The 19,743-nt window shown below is 40.1% G+C and overlaps 1 protein-coding gene across 2 annotated transcripts in view; it reads left to right on the top strand.

The window, feature by feature from the left end:
- Positions 1–642: 642 nt before the first annotated feature.
- LOC119917623 (serine protease HTRA1A-like) overlaps positions 643–19,743 on the top strand; it is a 31,250-nt gene continuing 12,149 nt past the window's right edge. The window contains exons 1-3 of one of the 2 annotated variants that reach the window (XM_038738016.1): positions 643–1,294; positions 9,968–10,067; positions 10,795–10,999. In XM_038738016.1, coding sequence (XP_038593944.1) covers positions 832–1,294; positions 9,968–10,067; positions 10,795–10,999 — 768 coding nt within the window. In that variant the 5' untranslated portion in view covers positions 643–831. The remainder of the gene's footprint in view (positions 1,295–9,967; positions 10,068–10,794; positions 11,000–19,743) is intronic. The other variant, XM_038738017.1, reaches the window with a different exon arrangement.

Genomic DNA, 19,743 nt, shown 5'->3' with positions numbered 1-19,743 from the left:
GAACAAATTTGGCTTTTTATGAGGGTTACGTGAAAGTGTTAGGCTACATTAACTCCACAAATCCCACAATCCACCAAACGTTTTTTTCCACCACTGATTTTCCTAAATAGCCATAAGGCTTGTGTGGACGCCAGGAGTGACTAATTCATAAAGGGTGCAGTTAAAAACAACAGGCAGGAAATAGGTCTGCAGGATGTGTGGAGGGCTGTGCAGCATTTAAACATCAGGTGGGCTGCATTGCTCTTTTCACTAGTGTGGTTTTTAATTTAAATATTTTATTTGTTTGTAAATAATTAAATCAGTGTAAATGCCAATAGACTGTAAAACTGAAAATATTGGCATGGCTGGAATGTCCTGGAGCTTTTCTCTGTGCGTCCACCAGCTCAGAGAAGTTACACACACTTTTTCTTCAGTGCTGCTGCTTCAAAATATTGAAAGATTAAATAATTATTATCGTACATCAATTCCCATTCAGGCTTATTTTCGGCTTCCTTCATTTCTATTTTTTCCTCAGGCTTTTGAGCCAATAATGAAGCTCTTCCGTTCAGTGCGTCACATAAACGTACCAATCACCAGGCTTGTTGTGAATATCCAGAAAGTGAGTTGGTTCTATAATGCGGTGCCAGCGGGAAAAAAAGAAAAGAAAAAAGAAAAGGTCGCGTAATTGGTTGCGCAGTGGAGTTTCTGTTAAATGCCTCTCCAGCTGAAGTGACTCCCCCCTCTCAGCACTACTGAGCTCTCTCATCCCATAACACTGCAAGCAGAAAGTGCACATATTGGAACTAAACTTTCTATTTAACTTTTTCTTTACACTCATTCTTAGTTTGAATCATGTTTTGGTCACTGCTGATGTGCGTAATCGTAGCGCTTGCGTCCGTGCCGGCAGATGCGCAAATCTCCAGCCGGTATGTTATCGGATGTCCTGCTCGGTGTGACAAGTCGATGTGTCCCCGGCTACCAGCGGACTGCCCGACGGGACAAACCCTCGACGCCTGCCACTGCTGCCCGGTGTGTGCGTCGGGCGAGGGCGAAGCCTGTGGCGGCAGCGGGAAGCTCGGGGACCCGATGTGCGGAGAGGGGCTTGAGTGCTCGGTCGCGGGCGGGGTGGCATACAGTGTCACGGTGAGGAGGAGAAGCAAGAGCGGGACTTGCGCGTGCAAAGCCACCGAGCCGGTTTGTGGAAGCGATGGAGTGTCCTACCGGAATATCTGCGAGCTGAAGAGGGTCAGCCGCCGGGCGCAGAAGCTGCTGCAGCCACCTGTTCTTTTCATTCAGCGGGGAGCCTGCGGGAAAGGTAACATCCAGATTGTTTTTTATAAGATCATCACTATCAACTAGATTTGGATGATTATGATTATCGTCATATGAACAATACTTTTTCTGCATTTGGCATATGCCTAGGCCTATTTTCACTTTAGGATCCACTAAGCTGCACGGTGTTACTTTTAAGACAGAAAACTTTATCAGTCACAGCATGTCCAGATTGTACAGTAGAGACCATACCATGACACAGAGGTTAAGAAGAGGAAAGGTGAAAAATGAGTCAACACTATAGTTGTATGTGGGAGATAATCAAATCCCAGCGCTGCAGTACCTTTAAGGTTCAGACATACTGAGTCAAATAAAAAAAGTGTCTACTAAGTTTGTGTAAATTTTATTTTTTGTGTGTTATTTCACCTTCACTCTTCACAACTTGCTCTTGAACGTGACCCCTCCAATCCCCACTGGATGTTTGTGGTTTGAACTGTAACACAGATGTTATAGCTTTAAAGCTGCATTCAGTGGCACACAGTCCCCATGTGTCTAGGATAACAAGAGCCACCATTCAAGTGTGTATCCCTCTTGTTCCTGCATTACAATTAGACTCCATCAGAAGACTGATTTTACTTTTGCCCGGTTGAATGAAGTCATGAGCTTTGCCCTGATGTAAAGCTTGACATGAGCCTTTGGATTTTCTCCGGCATGCAGAACCAGCGGTCACATGGCTGTAATCTGTTTGATTGTTTTATACAGTCATGCCAAGACAGTCTGCATTAGCTGAACAGAAAGGAATTTTTCCAAAGCCTGTTAAGTATTATATAGACTGTTATTAAACAACACCAAAGTGATAAATTTGTAATAATCTATATATGCGAGTATTTCAGTATGGACCTGGACTTTATCAGTGTCATGTGAAAAGTATTTCACTCTGATCAGTGGAGCACAATAATAAACAGACATCATTCTTCACTTCTGCTGCTCTATGAAACAGAACAGCCCAATGCACATTCTGTCCAATTCAACCAGTGAGTCATTCATCATCATTAATGCTACGTGTGTAACAAAGTATAAAATTTCGGGGAATGAAAAATGGCCATTTTTAAACACACGTGCACACATGGGGCAACAGGTGGTAAAGACATTGTATCATTCCCCAGTTTTTGGTGTGCGCATGTGTTTTACATCTGAAGTGTGCACCACGTGTGCAGTTTGAAAACTTTTGAATGAAGAGCTTCAACACCTGTTGTCTCACAGACCTATAACTTACCTCAAAGCTTGGAAACTCCAACTCCTTTCTTCTCTCATCCTTTTCTCCCTCCCTCGCTGTGTTTCTTTTGTCACTCATAAATCACACTTAACAGTCACATGAAGAAATGCCTGGCGCTGATTCAAAGCCATAATTCCTCCTCTGTTGAAGACAGTTTAAAACAGGCAGGAGACGCAGACGAAAACACAAAATTAGCAACCTATATTTTTTGGAAAAGGTTTACATGTACATCAAAAAACGTGTGGGCACGGTGGTAGGGCTGGCAGTATTTGTCAGTCATGTAAGCAACTAAAATGGTTATGTCATTCCCAGCCAGCTAACCATGTCTGAAACAGAGCAAGACTGTGGTGAGTGCTATTGATTTTCCACCCAGTGAAAATTTCCATAGCTGCAATAAAACAAGTTGCATTTCATTTAGTGCATCAGAGGTGCTTCTGTCTAAGCTGCTGGCGAACAATGCTGTCTGTAGTAGCATCTCTCATTTTTGAGATTAACTTGAGCATAAGATGTGAACAAGGCTTTAGACTTACTGGGAGTTGACACTGAAAAGCAGTGGTGGAAGGTAACTAGGTACATTTACCACAATTGTGAGGTACTCGTAATTGAGTAATTCTTTTTACTCTACTGCATTTATTCGATTCATATTAATGAAAAAATATAATCAACAAATAAATAATGATGTATTAATATACGTTAAGAGAAGATCATATTTTATTGATCCCTGGGTGGTAAATTCACAGGGTGCCCAGCAGTAGATAAAAAGTTAAAATTAGCCCCATTTTCACCAGCTGCACCATTAAAGTGTTGTACAGATTAATGCATCAATAATTATAATCCAATTCAAGAAAATAATATATATTATTCTGAAATTGGCCATTCTGCATAATGAGTACTTTTGCCACTTTAAGTGTATTTTGATGTTAATACTTTTGTACATTTACTTAAGTGATAATGCAGGACTTTTACTTGTAAAATGTATTTCTACATTGTGGTATTGCTGCTTTTACATAAGTAAAAAGGTTTGAGTACTTATTCCACCACTGCTGAAACGAAATGAAACCCCCTCCGAGTGCCTTTGATTACCCTGCAACTAGGCCACATGTTAAGAAAACATATGCAAGCACACTTTGCATGATCTCATTTCGTGTCTGGACAGTAAAGATGTTGATTATGAAACTTGGCAAGGAAAATTAGGTCAAATGTTCCAATGACTTTGGGGTCATATCTGTTTCAAATGGCCCATTTTTTTCACTAACTTTCTTTATGACAATCAATGAAAGTCCCCAGCTGGAACTGAACCAAGTGTGTTGCACTTCATGGTGAATATATACTAGACTACCAGGATGCCCCAAATTATCCATTTTTGACACAGAGCTTCATGTAGGGGCTGCTGAAACTACCTAATAGAGCAATTTGTTAAGAAGTATACAGGTGAATAAAGGCAGTGAGCATGCAGATGATGTTTGTGGTACTTTCTTAAAAATCTGTTTAGATTTTAATCCTATTTTAAATGAAACCCCGATACAGTTTGTAGCTGCTGAGTGACTGTACTGTGCTTTATGGCGCTTCTAGCTGATGTTGCAGAATGCACTCTGTGACTCCGGCCAGTGACATGTGCTGAATATGCACATTCTTCCCCGACTTATGTCAGTCACTCATAATATTATAAGATCATCTTTATGCATGTGTCCTCATTTTTTATGTTGTTCTATCAGTCTGTCTCTTCTTCTCTTCTGTTTTCCTCATCTAATTCCCTTCCTGTCCATGGTGCCTGTAATTCTCTTGCTCATTATTTCTTTATTTTTGTTTCTGCTCCTCCATCTTAGCTGCAGCCTCTTCCATAGACACCCTTTGCGCTTATGCTTTTGTGTATCTCATCTGATTCTGAAATTTAAAATCCTTGAGCTACAGGATATTTGCATCGAAATCTAAACAAATTTAAAGCTCTCAAAATAATATTGTTTAATAACTCCAGAGGTTGGAACCTGGTCTGTGCATTTATAGTTTGACAGTAGGTCTGTGTCTCTTTGATCCTTGTACATATTTTTTTAACAGGATGTGAAATGGTTTGGATTCTAACCTTACTGTCACTGTGCTGTGTGTTACTGGATTGGAACATGTGCAACTAAATTAGAAATGGAAAATCGAGGTTATTTAGAGTTACACATAGTTGCACAGTGTCAGGAAAAGCAAAACAATATGAGTCATGATCTTATATTTTAGTACCCCAACATTTACATCATTTCAGTCATTGAAGATGTATATTAAGCCAAACTGATGATTTTCTACACATAACTGTGTGAAGGTGGTTGCCATGATTCTCAAAGCCAGTCAAACGCAAAGAGGAAAGACTCTTTGTTTCCATTTCACACATTTAGCATATGCCTGGCTCACCTCAGTTTGCCCAACAGTGGACAATCAGTGTGTGTAAGTGAGGGCTTCAGTGAATGAAGAAGAGGAGCTGACGTTACTGTATTCACATCTAGTTCCTGTAGTCTAAAGGATCAGAAAAAGCTGCTTCCGCCTGCAGGCGCTGATAAAACAGTGGGTACCGTGTGTGGGAAAATTGAATAAGAAAAGAAGCTGAGATCTTGAGCGGGGACCCATGTGGTGAAGGTCAGTGTGTAGAGAGGGGAGGGGGTTATGGGTACATGGGGTGATGAGGATGGGGGGTTCTGAGTGTGTGTGTGATAGAGAAATAGATGGCGAGGAAAAAGAAAGTGCCTTTGTATGAACTTTCTTTTTTCAGATTTTGTTTGAATGGTTTCCCCTCATTTAATCCATCCTTGACTTGACTCCAGAAATAATCTTTTAGACATCTGATGATTGTTAACTGATGCTTAACTTTATTAGGATAGGTTATTATGAGTCATTTCCCCTCTCAATATGTTTTCCATATGGATGAAATCTTTTATTTATTATAGTCAGGTCACATCCCCCTAAAGAAAATTCATTACCCTTTATGTGTCAGTATGTCATTCAGTAGTGTGTATGTGTAGGCTGTTTTATGAGTTTAATCATCTGAGAATTTGATAATCTCCCACATAAGACTAGGAGTTATTTTTCACCTTTCTCCTTCGTAACCTCTGTGCCAGAGTATGGTCTTGTTAAAAATGTACTCTACTCACAATTAGTCTATCCTTTCAGTTCTACCTCTAGATTACCTCCACTAATCACGGGATTGGTGGTTTGATCCCCAGCTCTTCCTGTCCATGTCACCAATGTTGCAGCTGGTAAAGCTGGGGCTAATTTCGGCTACTACATGCTGCTGGGTAACTTAATCTGTAACAACAGCATTAATTTGTTTATGTATTTTTGTGTTACCAATCTGACTCTGCATAGTGATTGAAGCTGTCAATAATGGTAAATAAAAAGTACAATATTTGCCTCCGAAATGTAGTGGAGTAGAATTATAAGGAAGCATAAAGTGGAAATACCCAAGTAAAGTACAAGCACCTTAAAATTGTACTAAAAAGTGATTTTCCATTCCACCACTGGCAAACAACTTTCTTCAACTAAATCTAAATAGAAGCCATCATGAAGTGATATTCTAAGAATAAAGGGATTACTTTTGATTATTTTGCCATTTTGTTTTACCAAGTTTGTATGGATAGCCTGTGTATTTCCAGATTGTCTCTGAAATCAAAGCTGATGAAATACATCTAAAATACAGGATTGCTGACAACCTAATGTCCTGTTAAATATTAAAAAACAGTGTCTGAACCAGTCTACACCTTCTTGTAGAGACAGGCCTTGTGTGGGTAGTGCATGTGTTGTCTTTAGAGGTCAACCGATATGGTTTTTTTCACGCCGATGCCGATACCGATCTTTTGAAATCCGGGTCGGCCGATGGCCAATTAATGCTGCCGATTTATTTTGGCTGATATTTGCTTGGTTTTTAACCTCTATTTGCACCGAACTGAAGCACAGAAATCTGCGTTGATTTCCGGTGCGGTAGATAACGGTCGTTAAGGTTCCAGTGCCGTATTAGCACCGGGTCTGTCAGTAGCTACCCGTTAGCAAAGCAAAGCCAGTCTCTTACTAGCCTATAGTGCGTTGGTCTTATTTTTATTAATTATTTCTCTGCATTGAGTGACAACCCTCTCAAATATAAGACACACAAACACAACAAATAAAAGTCTCAGATTCACTCTGTAATTGCAAAATTATTGCTTACTTATTGTGACATGATAGCAACTCTTCTGTGATAATGCAACTTTAACTACGATCCAAATTAGCCGAATGTCATGTGTCTTATTCAGGTTTTTTCTCGAAGTTGGCAGTAACATATCAAAAGTTTTTAATTAAATATAAAGGAGTAATAAGAATTGAATCCTTACCATTAGCTCCTTAGGCACTGGATGAGGTCTGCTGCTCACTCGGCTGGAAAATGACTCTAGCGGCCGCGCGCGTCAAACACGTGTTCCACGACAACACTAGGCTGCCCACAGATGCGCCTGCCTAATAATCGGCTTGATATACTTGGATATTTGCCGATGCCGATTATGTTAAAAAATGCCAAAAATCGGCCGATTAATTGTCCGACCGATTAATCGTCCGACCGATTAATCGGTCGACCTCTAGTTGTCTTTATATATCTTCAGTTTTGTCCTGGTTTTGTTGACTTGTTGACGCTATTGTGACCCCTACTCTTAAAAGGTGCTACAATATATGAAGCTATCTTACTTTATAAAGCTTTCTTAAATAGTTTCAGGTTAAAATACTTACTGTCTAGCTGGCCAATACCTGACAGTCACTGACCAACAAGTACTTTCCACATTAGCTTGTAAAGCTACCACAAGCTAGCACAATTTGCTAATTAAATAGGCTAAGCTATCTAGTTATATAGCTAGCAATGTCTAATGAGCTGTTGAAGCTGAGCTACACTAGAGCTCAGTTACCATTACCACTCATAGTACATTGTAGAAGTGACTTAGAGCCGTTTCCAATGTCATAGTGATCTTCAACTCCTTACTTGAAACATTTCTGACCTGACCACCACATACATTGTCTGAGGTATCTCCCTTTTTCTTACCCTATTAGTCTATATACATATTTAGATATACATTTTGCACATAGCTAATTATGTGTTTACAATATGATGGTGCCTTCTTGAGTCAGCCTCGTTCAGTAGATGGAGAAATGTTACAAAAGCAATATGTAGATTAGACATTAATCACAAAGCTTTACATGCCGACTTTCTCTCCACATGTCAGTGACGTCAAAGTTAAGGATGAATTAATACTTTTTTGGCATTTTAGGAGACATTGGCTTTTCTCTTTGGCTCATAAGTGAACTTAATTCTACAACAGTAAAGCCTTTCTAAGCTCAGTTCAACAATTAAAATGATCTGTCACAGTGTATACATCAGGTAACAATGGCTTGGCTGGGATCTCTAATGTAACTGAGCTGTGAACGACATATGAATCATGATTTCCCATCTCTAACAAATCGTCACCACTGGGCCCGTAAGTCTACTATCATGACATGGTGTTGCGGTGTGTCTCTGGAAGTAAATTTCCACATGTGTAAGGAGGCAGCACTCATTGTTTTATGGTAAAGTGGAAGCGACTGAGAACCTGTTTGGACGCTCCAGAAACAACACAGGTTCTGGACACTGGCCCTGCTCTCTCTAACTATAATCCTATCGGAGCTGACCACGATCCCCCCGGGTGTGGGAATGACTCCAGCCTTTCCATTACTTGTATTTCTCACTGTGGTGAGAAACTTGTGTGACATTTATCAGGTTTAATGTTTGATTTGTAGCTTTAAAGTTCAACGTGGAAAATATATGTGAAGGTTTGGACAAAAGTGATTCCATTTGTTTATGAGCAACTTCTTTTCTTGCCAGCAGTAAATGGCTAGAGATGCTAGGGATTGTTGGTCGGTCAGTCCACCACTTCGGCCTAGAGTAAAATATCTCAAAAACTGTTTGATAGATTGTAAATCATTTTTGTGTGATTTTTGTGATCCTCCGACTTTTTCTCTAGCGCTGCTATGAGGTTCACATTTGTGGTTTTGAGTGAAATCTCTCAACAACTATTGATAGAATTTGAGTCAGACATTCATTGATGAAATGGAGTCACTTTGGTTATCCCCTGACATAATCAGTTCATATTTATCCAATACTTTGGATTATTACCAAATACCTGCAAAACCAATGACATTCCCTTCAGCCTCTGCTGTACTTTGTGTTTAGTGCTAAATAGCTAATGTTCGCATACCAGTATGCTAAATTAATTGATGAATATGGTAAACTTTATCACATCAGCAGGTTAGCATTGTCATTTTGATCATTTAGCATGCATTTTGCATCACATAGCATGGTTGTAGATTCTTAGTCTTGTGATAGATAGATAGAAAGATGGATGGATGGATGGATGGATGGATGGATGGATGATAGATAGATAGATAGATAGATAGATAGATAGATAGATAGATAGATGGATAGATAGATAGATAGATAGATAGATAGATAGATAGATTTGACGGTTGAGTGATCCAGTGATAACAAAAGATGAGTATTTTCCCCCTGCGAGTTGACAAATGTTTTCATACTGTATAATTTAGTGGCATTCTGTACAGCAAGATCATTACATGCTTGTGTTAGCTTAACTGCACATAAAGCAGAAAGTCTCTTTCTCTTTCCTTAACACTTCACTGCAATTAATGATATCCCAGGGATTATGGGTGCCTTTGACTTTCACAAAATTCTGTCCTCTAGGAGAATGTAATGACTGAAAATTGTCCTTGTGAGACAAAAGAGTTTGAGGTACGTGGCAAAATAAGGGTTTACAAATGGAGGCATGAAACACTCAGAGGGAAAGGTCTGGGGAGTTTTGATTCATAGCTTTGGTTAAACTGTCTTCTGGGTAGGACTTAATTACCAGGTAAATCAGTCAACATTTCCTGACTTGCCCAACACTGGATAGATGGTGGGATGGGTGATTCAGTGAATTTGGCAGCCCTCATAAACACAGTGTCAGACAGTGTCAGACAGTGTGTGTGTGTGTGTGTGTGTGTGTGTGTGTGTGTGTGTGTGTGTGTGTATGAGAAAGTGTAGTATTATATGTCTGAGGACCAGTTTGGTCTTGACAAAAAACCTGTAGATGGTTTAAGAATTTAGTATTTCTGTCCATACAATCAACCATGGGGTAAGATACGGGTTAAGGTCAAGGCAAAGTGTTTAATTGTAAGGTTTATGGCTAGGGGTAAGCGCGCGTGTGTGTGTGCATCTGCGTCAGATCTGACCTAGACAGTCTTAACCGCAGATGAACTGTCATATTTCCTTTTCCCCGCTGTGTTATGATAAAAGGCTATTTTATATGTTTCTATTCTCAAACAACTCTTACATCATGCAGTATTTCAGTGCATCTTTTGTTTGTTTTTACTCGTTTGACATCCTGCGCGCGCATGTGTGTGTGTGTGTTGTTTTTCCAGCTCAGGACAACCCAGACAGCCCAAGACACAAATACAACTTCATTGCCGACGTGGTGGAGAAAATTGCTCCGTCTGTGGTTCACATTGAACTTTACCGCAAGTAAGAGCCGTGCACCTGTGTATGTGTGTATAAGTGTGTGTGTGTCTGTGGGGGGGGGGTTGGGACAATCTCAAACACACTAGAATTTACAGCCCACCTGTGTACTAAACCAGACCACACCAGTTGGTAGAGCACCTTACTTTCCACTTTCACTTTCAACATAATTTCTTTACACTGTCTCACCAGCTTTTAATGCTCTTTCATCTCAGCTTCTAAACCTTCTTTGACACCTAAATTCCTTGTCTGTGTCGTCTCCATTTGGTCTGTCACTGTTCCTTATGAAATGGTTCTTTGAATGTGTGCAAATCTCTGATTTCCACACTCTTGTCTTGTTCTCTTCCATCTTTCCCTCACTCATATCTGTCTCTTGTATTTTCGCTGTTGTTGCCTTTAGTTGACTTGAAAGCCATTTTTCATTGCGGTTGTGTTATATATTAATGCTGCAGAGTCTGTTTGTTTCCTCCTCTTGCTGTTTTATGTATCCTTAATCCCTCCAGCTTACCTTTGAATACTTACCTGCCTACTCTTTATATATTTACCGCCTGTTCACAAACCTGTGCAGACACTCACATGCTTAAAACTTTCTTTTCCTTCAACTTCTGAGTCTTACATCGCTGTTACATCATGCATTGGTTTGTTTTTCTAGTAGAAGACACCTTTTAATTTACAGTGAAAAGCAATACTCTAATTCCCTCCTCTTCCCCTCCCACCATCCCTTCCCCCACAGGATGACCTATTCAAAGCGGGAGGTGGCAGTGGCCAGTGGTTCTGGCTTCGTTGTGTCAGAAGATGGCCAAATTGTGACCAATGCCCATGTTGTGGCCAACAAGCACCGGGTGAAAGTGGAGCTAAAGAGTGGCGGCACCTATGATGCCAAAATCAAAGACGTGGACGAGAAATCGGACATCGCTCTCATCAAGATCGAGGCACCGGTCAGTCACAGTGCTAGAGAGTCAGAAGGCCAGCAAAGTACAAAACTAGTACAGTTCTAGTTAAAGGTGTCAATGATAATAATGAAACGTGTTTAAACATAGCATGCTCACTTTTATTTGGTTGCCATCTCAGCTAGGTCTCCCTTAAAGGAATGGTTTGGCATTTTAGGATATATGCTTATTCACTTTCTTGCCAAGAGATTTGTAAATATGGAGCTAGAGCCAGGAGGCGATTAGCTTCCTGTAGCATAAAGACTTAACATTGGATACTCCAGGAAGTCACTGATGAAGAGATAATTATAGTATATAACTGAACATTAAAACGCCAGTCATTTTTACAATGCCATTGTAAGGGTATTTCCCAAAATGTCACTTTTAAAAATTATATACTTTGTCTGATTCAATTCAATTCAATTCAATTCAATTTTATTTATATAGCGCCAAATCACAACAACAGTTATCTCACAGCGCTTTTCATAAAAGAGCAGGTCTAGACCGTACTCTGTGATGATATGTGATGATTGAAATGTGAATGGTTTAATTAATACCAGAGAAATAGTCTTACTGGATGATACATTTTCTCCACTTTCCCACTAAACATTCTCTTACTTTCTCCCTCTGTTAGCTTCCGGTTTTGTCCCAAAGAATTACATTACTTACCATTTTCTAGTCCAAGCAACAGGTCGATACAAAGCTATACTTTTGACCCTGGTTTGTACAGCACTTTCTCTTTTAATAGTAGTACATTTTTGTTAACATTTTTTTTCAAGTTAAGTAAGCTAACAACCATCTAAATTCACTTTATTGGAATGAGAACATTTTCAAATGTTCTGTGACAACGTTTTCTGCGCTCTCAGCCAGTGCAACAAGATCAAAACAGTAACTCACTGTTTTCTAATTCACCAGTTAAATTGTTGGAAAATTTGAAGGCTGCGGGACTGAAGTCCTGAAAGTTTTCTGAATGTAGGAGATTTTTCAGTGCAAATGCAAGCGAAGTAAAATGAGAATGCAGGTGCAGCCAGATGGGCCTTTAAAAGGCAGCTGGCTGGCAGTCAGTGAGAAGTGTTCAGACACATCAGGCTGCAAAACAACTGACAGATATTACACAACTGTTCTCACAAGCAACTTGCAGAGGGATTTACTCATCACTGACAGGTGAAAACCTGTGACTAGTTTAAAGCCAGTGTTGATATTTAAAGGATGATGTAAATCTCTTTCTACACTTTGCTGTAAAATACAATATATTTGCTGCATTTTCTCCCTTGTTCTTTCCACATCCCTGTCTGTCTGTGTTTATTTGTCTGTCTACTGGACTAGAGGGATCCGCATTACATGTTCATCACAGCCAACAGTCATGTGAAGGAATGTGTGGCAGAGAGCCTATTGACTGGGAGTCATAGTAGAGCAGAGTGCATTATGGAGCTCACTCTCATGGCTGGGTGACACAGCTGAATAGATGTTCATGACAGCAACACAAGGTGTACAAAGACCTCCGATTCTGAAAAGAGGTTGAAACATTCAGGTTTTGTTCGGCCAACAATGTGAGCGAAGAGTGCGGAAAAGAGCAGTGACAGACGCTTTGTTTTTGTTCATCCTATAATAAAAAGTGTTCCGTCTGTTGATGACAGACAGATCTTCATTCAGGGAGCTCTCCCATATTGGTTTACATCAGATGCTCATATGCGCAGCCTGTGCTGCATACAGTGCAGATTCATGAATGATTCATGACTCATAATAGAAGCATGAAAATATTTTATCGTCCTGATCAACAATAATATATGTTTCATTATTGCAGAAGTCTTTCTTTATACAGTGCATGCAGAAAAATAAAATGTATTTGTAGCATTCCTCTGCGTGGCACCATGAACTTAACTAGTTGGTAAACAACAGGTGATTGTAATAAAGCAAGTTAACTGTAATCAAATGACAGCCAGATTTATCCAGGCAGTCACAATTGCAGTAAACAATGAGAGAAATGAGAGCAAGTCATCCAGGCCATGAGTCAGTGATGAATCCCCAGAAGACCTGTTTTCACTTTGGAAAGGCCATATGATTTAGATGGAAGTGGTATTTCTGCTGATGAGGGGAAGTTGGTGTGTGCGTCATGTTTTTATATCTCGGTGGGGAATTTAACCTGAATGCACAATAACCGATGGGGACAGTGTGGGGACAAAAATTTGTCACCACAAGTAGAGACTGGTTTTTGAGGCCTAATTTTAACCTGAACCCTAAAACCAAGTCTTTAGGGTTCAGGTTAAAATTAGGTTAAGGTTATGGTTAAGGTTAGGCATATAGATGTCGATGGTTGAGGTTAGGGTAAGGGACTAGAGAATGCATTATGTCAATTAGATGTGTGTGTAGTGAGAGTTAATACAGCTGGTATTAGATGAGAGGGCAGGAGGACAAGGTTTTTGGATGACATTTAAAAGGGAAAATATAGTCATCCAAACCTATAGCTACAGGATATATAATCTCATTACCTCAAAAAATAATAACTGTAAATTTAAGCTTTCAAAGATTGTTTGACTGTTCTCTGTCCATGAGGGCAAGTCCAAGTCAGTTGCTAGTCACTTTTCTTCAGGTGTCTGAATACTGAATATTAAAATGACAGCATTTTACTTTCAAAGCGGTGTTAATAGTTGAACTTGGCAGTTCATTCTTGTCTTCGGAAACAGCAGTTGACAAAGCAATCTTCACTCAACTGAACTGTCAAGCTCAACAGAAGTCCTTAAGGTGCTCAGAATAATGCAGAGTTCGAACATTTACAGTTAATGACAACTGAGCGAATCTCATGCTGGTAAAGACTTTGCAACATGGTAAATCGCGTGTGTGCTGTCTTTGCTCTTGGATTTTTCCAGGTCAGAAGTTAAGGATTGAATGGTTTCGCTTCCAAGTCTGAAATCACTGAAGTCTTTAGGCTGGCAAGTAAGCCAACTCTCACAACCATAAAGCCTAAGTCAAGTCTTAAATTTGGTGTGTGAGAACCCAGGTTCAATTTCCACTTTGGCACATCCATGTGTTCCTGGGCAAGACATTTAACCCCTAGGTGCTCCAGAGGCGTGCGACCTCTGACATATATAGCAATTGTAAGTCACTTTGGATAAAAGTGTTAGCTGAATAAATAAATGTAGGTCTTCACATATCTGAGAATTACTAAACCTGAAGCAACGGTGAATGCAACAGAGCAAGAAATGAGAAAAGTGTCCCTAATTTCTTATTGCACACTGGATCCATAGAGAATGAAAGAGAAATGGAAGTTGTGGAGTTGCTAGGACTACAACAATATGAGGCTGATCTGGATTTAAAGTATAAACAAACATTAGTGAGCGTGCACATTTTGTAGCTACATATATATATATATAAAAATTCATATCCTGACGGTACAGAATATATCGGTTTAGTCTTCCATTCTCCCCTGCCTTCATTCTGTGCTCCTTACTCTATTCCTCATAGTGTTCTTGATATTAAATAAAAACAGATTTCTTTCAACGTCAGCACCCCAGAAGCAGCCACAGATAATCAGTAAACAATTGTACCAGTTTATGAGTGAGAAAGTTTGAAGTTAAGTTTTCCCTACTTATAATGACTCGCTTCTCTTTTCTTTCTCCTCCATTTTCTATGTGAAATTGGAGTTTATTGGTAGCAAGGCCCAGTCCGTTCCTGGGGCTGTGGTCTACTCCTCAGCACTGGGGAATACATTAGTCTGTCTACAGCAGCTGGAACTTCAGAGGGGAAGGGAAGGGGGGAAATTGCTGCACTCACTTGTTCCTGCGCAGAGAGTATGGGGGGAAAAAGAGAAAGCAAGAGGGACAGCGATGTGGTCAAGGCCTGGAAAATGGATCCATATGTCTGGATAACTATGTGAGCTAATAGGCTAATGAGTGCACTGTGTGATGTGGCAATGACACAATGAAGATACAACTCATTGTGCTTCAGTTTTTAAAATGCCTTTCATTTACCTCATTTTCCCACTCAGAACTTGGACACGGTCACATTCACTTGGAAGTGTTTACAATGGATTGGACAGATTTACATTGAAGGACTCACTTTGACTTGAAAGCTTGCTGACTTGGAAATATATTTATTTAATCATATTGACTTATAGGCTACTGACCCCCACAGACTTGGAAGCAACTATACTGTCTTGAAATTACTTCAAAACACTCAAATGTATTGTGCAGTGAATTTACCATATCATTCCAGGTCATTTTATTTCATTAACCTTGGGTTTAGGTGTTATACTGCAAATGCAGCTGAATGCAGTGAATGCATTGATCCATGTCTTGGTTCACACTGCAGCTCAAAAATAATCTCACTGAATCGATTGTGGTAGAACTGATCATTTGCTTAAGCCCTCACCCAAACAGTGATTATCCCATCATAGTTTAGCAATCGTAGGTAGGCACAGCAGACCTGTCAAGCTTTGGATTTTCCCACAAAACCATAAACATAATCAAGCGTAAGAGTGGAATGGATACATTTGTGTTTATCTGCTCTAAGCTGCAAATTTCACCATGCCCAGCTAACTAGCTTACTATTGCATCAGTAACATTAACCTAGAGTTACTACCAAGGCCAAGTTAGCATATCATTTGCAAACTACATTATTATATGTGGTTACAACGAAAAGCTTGACATTAGCATCTCTGTCTGGCACTTTCTTGGATATAGGGAAGTTTACACACCAGCAACTGCAGCTAAACTTGTTTCCTCCTGAGATCGCATTATTAGCCGAACACATTGGTTGGTCCTCATCATCAAAGTGTTTTCTCTTGTAAATGCAAAGCATATATCTTTCCTCTGTGTCGTTTATAAAACTACTGTCCTGATAACAATGGATTACTGTACCGTCTTTTATTTCCATGCTGACTTTTTGCTTAGGACATGTAGCTTAGCTTCAGTTTTTAAGCATGATCACGTGTTTAGCCATCAGGTAACATGAGCCTTTAACAACGTTTTTCATTTTAAAACAAGTCAGTCAGACATTTGAACCAAGTCATGACACACATGTTAATTATTATTTAATTTCCCATAAACAAACACAAACAGTCCCCACAATGGCACTATTTGTCTCTGTATCACCTAGTATTAAGAGTCTCAAACCATTCTCTCTGGGAAATGCGCCTGGTGCTGGTTTGGACTAGGCTATTATTGGAATATGTATGTGTGTGTGTGTGTGTGTGTGTGTGTGTGTGTGTGTGTGTGTGTGTGTTTATATGTGTTTATGTGTATGTACAGAAATGGAAGTGAATAAATTTCCCTCCATGTCCACATTTTCCTGCATTTATCCTTAATCTCTTTATCAGCAACATTGGTTCCCAGGAAGTGAGAGATGTATGCATTTCCCAAGTTGAACAGTACTGACAGACAAAAACAAACTTGCAATCAATTATTCAAATGATTATTCAAATGAATGTGTTTGTGTGTGTGTGTGTGTCCGTGCACGCACATGGACGAGTTTCAAGACGGCTCGCTGCAGGGATGGGGGGACATGCTACAATGCCAGTGGAAAGGACACTGCATGTCGTCTTTCAGAGACAGACGGAGGAGAAATGAATCACATCCTCTTCTCCTCGCGACCCAACCTCTTTCCTTCATCTCTTGTCCCAAAATGGTTCCCATGCTTAAGGAAGCAGTTGGGTGGGAAAAGAGCCAAGGAAAATACACACACACTCTTTGGCTTTGCTGGGTCTTGATGCACTTTGTCTTGGCTTACTTCTTGGCTGCGTAATTGTTTTCCAAGCCCGCTGGACAGGCAGCAGCCTTGCCCAAAACTGTTTCAGCTTACCAGTCAATGATGTCACTGTATGAGGCATGACAGAAAGGTATCAAATCAACACAGCTATAGTCAAATTGATAACCAGCAATGCATTTCAGACGTTCACTGACCATGTGGATAGTTCTTGTGATCCTCCTTTTGTGATCCAATACACTTGAATGGTGAATAAAGTTTTGTTTCGGGACCTCACAGCACACTGTTTGTGAGAAAATATGTGTTTTTGTAATTTGGGTGAACCAACATTTACTCTTCAGCCAGTTGTACCTTTTATTATCTACTAACTAATTTATTACAAGTGTCATACTCCACAGTTTGGGTGTAGGCTTTAGGAAAATGCAACATACTACACAGACAGGGCTATAACCCTGTGGTTCTTAAACTGGGGTCCAGAGACTCTCTGAACCTCTCTTGCTTGTGGAGATTCTAGTGTGCTACCCCAGCCATATAAAGAATAGTCTAGACTACAATATAACTGTCCTTGACAAATAAAGCCTATAGAAATTAGTACTACCGTCATAGGTTTCACTCTTGTCACTATTATCTTGGCATGCACAGTGTCTGCGATTAAACATCCTTTTTTTAAACCTCTTGATCCTATTCAAGGTTAAAGCTAAGAGAGGTTGAATTCATATACTTCAGGCAATCTTCCTGAAGCAAGTTAACACATAAGACCTCATCTCCTTTAATCATTGTGATTTGTGCAGTTCAAAGTTTTGTGGTGTCTAGCCAGAGCTGAGACGCCCTCAAGTACTCTGGGCTCTCATGTAAAACTACACAGAGTGGAACATACACACAGAACTCTAAGACATATGTTTGCTCTTACATTGACTTAAAAACCTTCCTAACAACATATGGAAACCATAGTGGTTTCCGTACTGGTGTCAGTAAGGATATGATTTAGCCAGTGTGACTTGAACATGTTGTTAACTTCATTGCGAGGAACTGCTCATTGCAGCAAAGACCTACTTCGTGTGTTGACTATGGCTTTGATCAACACCTACTTCTATGATATTTACAGTGTGTGTAGAAATCATAGTTACAACATTCACCTACATATCTGTTTTCAGTTGACCGAACAGGTGAAAACAGGCATTCACACACACAAATGAATTTCTTACACCAGTGGTTCTCAAACAATTTCACGTCAAGGATCACTAAATAGACACAAATTAGTCCACAGACCCCTATTTGATCTGACTTTGTCCCAGGGTCACCCCTCTGATAGAATTTTGTTTTTTAGCTGTTTTATTAGAGAAAGTGTATGAAACCCATGACCCAAATAGTCATATTTTCTCTCATTGTGTTGTTTATGGATGAAATTATAGTGAAAATATTTTTCACTGGGGACCTCCTGGAAATCCCTCAAAGGCCGCTGTGGGTTCCACTTTGAGAACCACTGGCTTACACACAACACGAGAACCCAGACTAACAGACAAAGACACACACATACTCAGTGGCCCCTCTCTTCAACCCTTTAGCCAGATCTTTTGATCCTCTGATTTGATGTATGCATGAGCATGCTGAATCCTGCCACATTTTTATCTGCATTAGCACAACCCAGAGGGCACAATTTAAGACGTTAGCAGTAAAACCCTATACATTAGTGTACTTGTGAAAAGTGTGTAAAAGTAGGTTCCCTGCTTTGAAGTCACCTGTATGAAAGGAACAGGAGAGCTTAAGTTACTGCAGTTGAGCTTATATACAGTTCAAGTCTCACACTGACCAAACCGAAGCAGCTTCTGTGTCTGAATGTGTGTATTGTAAAGTGGTCTGGCTGTATATCTAAGCAGTGCCAGGTGTGTGGGTTTTAATTTAAACTGTTTGTGAGGGTTCATGCGCAAGCAACCTCCTCCCTCTCTGTGTGTGTTCGTATGTGTGTCTGTGTGCATATATGTATTTATATATACATGTGCCACAGAAAAACTATTAAGCCACAGTCCATCTCAGCTTGACTGGAGTTAAAGTTTGCACCTGGTCCTCTAGTCATAAAAGTTAGTTAGTGAAATGATTGTTAAATGAGCCTCCAAACGACCACGGCTGTAACATTAAACAATGACAAATCACTATAGAAACTCTGCTGCTATTTTCAAAGCGATCTGTTTGCCTGTCTGCCAGCTTATCTGTCCCTTCGCCACGGTGTCCCGGTGACCAGACTGTGACAAAATCTGTCTGTGTGCTGGAGGCTGACTTCAGTGACGAAAGATGGGAAAAAAAGTCTGGAATTTTTCACACCATGTGTCCCTTGCAAGCAAAGCTGTTTAGCGCTACCTCTTTTGATCTGATGTCCTACCTCTCTCTCTTATCTAAGCACTCAAGAACTCAGAAAACACGGTTTCCTTTGTGACTTCAGAGAGAGAGATCTATGGCAGCAACAATGTGAGGCAATAAGGTGGTCTCCTGCCTAACAAAATAAGAAGAATTTATTTTCAGAAAGTAGATGCTATCCTTGTAGACCGAGATATTCACAAACTCTTTTGGGCCTTAAAGTGAAAAGATTTTTTTGATCACAACCTGGTTTCTGCCAACGCGCACTGCGTGCATCAACAAAACAGTTTGACTCATTCATCTCACATTCTCAGACTCTCTTTCCAGTGGTTTGTGGTGTTAGTTGTTCCGCTCTTTCACCTTGCCTCCTTCCCTTAAGTGTGGCTATAGTGTCTTCGGGTGAAGTACCAGTGCATCGTAACCTTCATCTGAAATAGCAGGGTGAGTCACTTGGGTGGTCAGGAGAAGCGGACTCACATGGCGAGATGATTTTCCACAAGTCATTCCAGATTGCTGACTAGTCACGATTAGTAAGTGATATGTAAGCTAGGGGTCTTTCAAAAGGGGCAGTCTGCGTTTTCAGTCTCAGTTTTCAGTTTTCTTCTCACCTAGGCGCTGTTTGGTTTTGAGCGTGCTGATGCATTTTGCACACTTTGTACGTGATTTTTCAGAATGCATTGTGATTTGGTGTGGGTGTGTGT

Source organism: Micropterus salmoides, unplaced genomic scaffold (assembly GCF_014851395.1).
Source record: "Micropterus salmoides isolate LMB-PRFRI ecotype aquatic unplaced genomic scaffold, ASM1485139v1 Ms_hic_scaffold_22, whole genome shotgun sequence".
Lineage (NCBI taxonomy): Eukaryota > Metazoa > Chordata > Actinopteri > Centrarchiformes > Centrarchidae > Micropterus > Micropterus salmoides.
The sequence above is the reverse complement of the archived record's forward strand: the minus strand, read 5'-3'. Positions and strand labels throughout refer to the sequence as shown.